This window comes from Impatiens glandulifera, chromosome 2, assembly GCF_907164915.1.
Source record: "Impatiens glandulifera chromosome 2, dImpGla2.1, whole genome shotgun sequence".
In the NCBI taxonomy this organism is placed as follows: Eukaryota; Viridiplantae; Streptophyta; class Magnoliopsida; order Ericales; family Balsaminaceae; genus Impatiens; species Impatiens glandulifera.
The window spans coordinates 9265376-9270338 of NC_061863.1; the positions used below are offsets into that span (position 1 = coordinate 9265376).

Genomic DNA, 4963 nt, shown 5'->3' on the forward strand with positions numbered 1-4963 from the left:
AATAAATATATATATAATTAAATTTGAAATATTCATATTTATTTAATAAAATATACATATAAAATATTTAAAATTTAAAATTTTTATATAAATTAATTTGATTTGTTATTTAATAGAGTAAATATATATAATATTACCATTTTAAAAATAGTTGATATTAAATATTTTTTAATATTTTGAATTTAATAATTTATATTTATATATAATATTTAATAGTTAATATATATATATATATAATATTTAAGCAATTAAATTTGTTAAATATAATATATATATATATAATTAAAATAAATAAATAAAATATCATTAAAATCGTGGGTTGTTATACAAAATAATTAATTAATTAATTCTCCATTATATGATAACTTCTCTTTAACCTCGATAACTTTTCTCTCCTCAATCACCTCTCTTCCCACAACCTTTATTTTTATGACCTTGATTACTTATTCTCTCCTCAATCTCTCTCTCATCCCTTAACCTCTCTCATCCCTCAACCCTCAACCCTATACTCTCAAATCCCATAGACAACTCTCCTCCTTCAAATCAATGCTCTTAATTCCTTTCTCATCTGTCTTATAGGTAAAATTATCAAGTTTTTGAGATACACTAAGAAGTTGTTAAATAGATTAAACAATTCCTCCAACAATGTTTATATTATTAACTTTAATTTTAATTATTTATGTTGTAAATGTCTTTATATGTAGGTATACTAAATTTGGACGGAATTAATTATAAAAAATATGAGGTAGTTAATTATGAAGAAAATGAGGTTTATGTGAAGGAAGAAGAAATAGATGATAGAAGATGAAGATCAAGAAAGAAGAGATAGAAGATGAAGATCAAGGAAGAAGAAATAGATGATAGAAGATGAAGATCAAATTATTATTTTTTATTTTTTGTATTATGAATTTTTTTATTTAAATGTAGTATTTGTATGTAATGAAATTAAATTATTTTAATGTTATTTGGAATTATATTTAAAAATTATCTTGTCATTTGAAATTTTGTATAAAATAATAAAATTTATTTTAAAGTGATTTTTAATTAAATAATTGAAGTATTTTTTAATAAATTCGGAATAAAAAATGTCAACAACCATTATAATTAAGAAATTACAACCACTTTTATAGTTCTTAATAACAACCGCTTATAAAATGGTTAATATTGAGTAATGACAACATTTTTTAAAACGGTTGATATTGTTTAATAACAATTGCATGTAAAACGGTTGATATTTTTTAATAACAACCGCTCACAAAACGGTTGTTATTAAGTAATAACAACCGCTCCAAAATGGTTGATATTTCATGTTTGAGCAATGTCTACGGAGGCTCTAGTAACGGATGTCAACCGCTTTTTGAGCTGTTGTTATTACTCAATACTAACCATTTTTTGTTTAATAACAACAGTAAAAACCGTTGATATTGACATTTTTTTTACTAGTGGGACTCACATATTAGTTGTTTTAATTTTAAAACAACTAATATTCCACAAAATAAACTTCGACTTACTAATATTGTTATCTCATTTTAAGAATTATCTAATTAATCTCTCATTATAGACATCCCTTCGAGTAATTTGTACAAATACTTTTGACTTTTTCAATCAACCACAAGTTCACACACGCATTTGTGTAGGGACTCACATATGCCATCTTACCCTTACTTTTGGCCTTCTTCATCAACAAAAAATTCACACACGCATTTATGCAAGGACTCACATATGTCATCATATCTTTACGTTTGGCCTTCCCATCGACCACAAATTCATACAAGAATTTATGTAGGGACTCACATATGTCATTACATCAAGTATGCATTCACTCTAATATGAACAATTCGCATTACTCCAGACTCGAATTCTAGTCCTAGATATGAAATGTGAACACTTTACCACTAGACCACATGTGATTATTGAATTTAATTTAAAATTATATATATATATAATATTTTAATGAATAATATATAAAATATATAATGAATAAAAGAAAAGCAATTAATTGTATAAATAATAAATATGAAGAAAATATATAAAAATAATTTTTTAATGAATAATTTTGAAATTTGAATTAAAAAATAAATTAAAAATATTTTTAAATATAATATATAATTATATTAAATTAATAAAAAAGGTTAAAATAGTGGATTAATAGATAAAATATATAATGAATAAAAGAAAATTAATTAATTATATAAGATATAAAATTATTTTTTTAACAAATTATTTAGAAATTTTAATTAAATACTAAAGTTAAAGTATTTTTAAAATCTAATATATAATTATATTAAATTAATTTTTTTTAAAAATAATGGTATATATAGTAAATATGGAGAGATAATAAAATATATATTTTAACCAAAATTAAAAAATTATTTTTAAAATTAATTTAATAATATAGAGACTAATAATCTAAAAATAACTTTTTATCTTCTTTAATTTAATTTTTTAGTTGGTGACTTTTCATATTATTTCATAACTCGTTGTTGTATGATTCGAATAAACGAATCGATATAGACTTCACCGATTGGTCATCAATCAATCGGTGTTATCTAATATGGTAACCGAGAGAGATTATATCGATTGAGAGCGATTGGTCTACATTCAATCGGTATAAAGTGTTTTTTACTAGTGTTAACGGGTTAATAAATTTTTTAATCTGATCCGTTTTATCTTATAAAGTGGGTCATGCGCTATGATTTGAGGACCCGTTAATCTAGAACTTTACCAACTTAAGCGTTATTTTATATATATATATATATATATATATATATATATATATATATATATATATATATATATATATATATATATATTTATTGCAATGAAAGATTTTAAGTGCTTATTATAGCTTATGTTACATCACTTTGTCTATTATTTCTTTTCATTTTATTACTCTAAAAATTGTACTTTCTATAATCTATTGCTCCAATTCTTGTGATTGTAGATCATATATTATATATATTTTTATTACTCAATAATATAAATAAATTTAGTTTTCAACAATATTCTAATATGACAATGATATTTATTTCATACCTAATTTATAATTATTTTTCAGAAAACAAACAAACATATAACTATATGTTAGTTCTATGTTACATTATTGTACAAAAGATTATAAATATATATCATTTTCAAGTTGATAATAATGATATTCAACTATCATGCATTCATCTCCTTTTCATTTAGGATCGCTGGAATACAACTCGAGCTCCTCTCAATCCCACCCTTCCGGCGAACACCTTTATCCCTAGGGCTAATTGATTTAGCCCTCAAGCTATTACTTCTCTTCAAGATCTCCCTCATTGCTTCGGCTTGGTACAACACCGGATACGCCCTCTCGATCCGATTAAACCTAGTACACGCCCTTACATGCTCTTCAACCGCTTCCTCTCTTTTCCCTCCGTTCTTCTCTGCCTCCTCCCCCACTGCCTCGGCGCAAAGACCACAGACAAAACGTCCGGCGAACTTAGCACGAACACCATTTATGTACTCGGAACTACATTCCTCGGACATGGTACAACACTCACATTTGGCCTCTTCTACTTCTAACACGGGCTGAAGCTCCGAGGAGATGTCGGATTTTGTCTTTCGGATACTTTCTAATGAGAGCTTTTCGGGCTTTTGGATTGTTTTGTAGGATCCCATTAGGGTTTCTCTATTTGGAGCCATTAAAGGAATAAGAATAGAGAATTGGTGTGGTGCTTGAATTTAGGGATGATTTATAAAAAGAAAGAAAGTTGATATGTGCTACAAATGTTATGATAGAATATCCAGACATAAACATATATAAATAGTGAGAATGGATGTGTCCCTACCTTCATATTTATTGTCAAATTAACTTGAACTCTTTATCTCTTTATGAATAATTATCTTCTTTTTGATACAAATATTAATTTAAAAATAAAATAAAATCACATGTATGATTCACAATTAATAGTGATAGATATGAAAGTAGAAACACCTTGATTATTCATGAACTAAGTCTCACATTCATGATCATTCTGCATTTGAACACGCAATTAATTAGTTCAGGAAGCAGCACTAGATATATATGCTCATTCAATTCACTGAATGCATGGGAATTATGGGTGCGCACGAAAAAGTGGGGCAAATTGCCCCAAACGTTAGGGAACCTTTAAATGAATAATATTAATTTATGATCAAAATTATTTGAAAATTAGTTATCATGATTATTATTATAATCACAACTCTTAAAGATTGTCAAATTAAAAACTTAAAATGATTTGTTTTCATTTTGGATGAAAGATGTGACCGAGTTAGATAAAAACTTTTAAGCAAACCATTGATGACAATTTTCTTTTTAACCATTATTTAGTTTAAGTTAAAAAAAAAAGTTTATCAACTTTTTCTAAAATAATATAATTGATTTTGATTTTTGAAAAAAGAAAATTTATATATATATATATATATATATATATATATATATATATATATATATATATGTGTGTGTGTGTGTGTGTTTATGTTGGAAATGTAATATATTATTGTATTATTATCTTGAGTTATTTACTGAATGGGCGTGTCCTAACTTTTTTTAAACATAATGCATGATACAAACTCAGGAATGCAATATACATATATAATTAAATTAATATCTTTAGGTACTCATCAATAATAAGAGTTTTACATATACGTACATCATTAGTAATATTATTATTATTATTACGTTTTTTACATTCATTTCGGAAAGTCGATAAATTCAGTTATAGAGTTAATTATTCTTATCGAGAATCTACAACCTTAATAATTTGCTTATTTTATTTTTTTTATATTGTTTGTTTCTCTTACTCAGGCTACTCCCATATTTTTTCATCATAAATTAACAATTTAAATATTAGAGTTTGATTTTAAAATTCAAAATTAGATTGACCAATGCATCCATACTTGGTTCATGAGTAAATTCAGAGACTGTTTACCCGTGAACCAACTTTGTCTTTTT

At 25.0% G+C, this 4963-nt stretch overlaps 1 protein-coding gene across 1 annotated transcript; it reads right to left on the bottom strand.

Annotated features, from left to right (window-relative positions):
- Positions 1 to 3005: 3005 nt before the first annotated feature.
- Positions 3006 to 3814, bottom strand: LOC124927720. Its single transcript, XM_047468177.1, has one exon. The coding sequence runs from the start codon at positions 3670 to 3672 to the stop codon at positions 3163 to 3165; it is 510 nt and encodes a 169-aa protein (XP_047324133.1). The 5' UTR covers positions 3673 to 3814; the 3' UTR covers positions 3006 to 3162.
- Between the last annotated feature and the right edge of the window lie 1149 nt (positions 3815 to 4963).

Excerpts from the sequence above, each read along its gene's own strand:
- LOC124927720 (XM_047468177.1), bottom strand. The coding sequence starts at position 3,672 with ATGGCTCCAAATAGAGAAACCCTAATGGGATCCTACAAAACAATCCAA.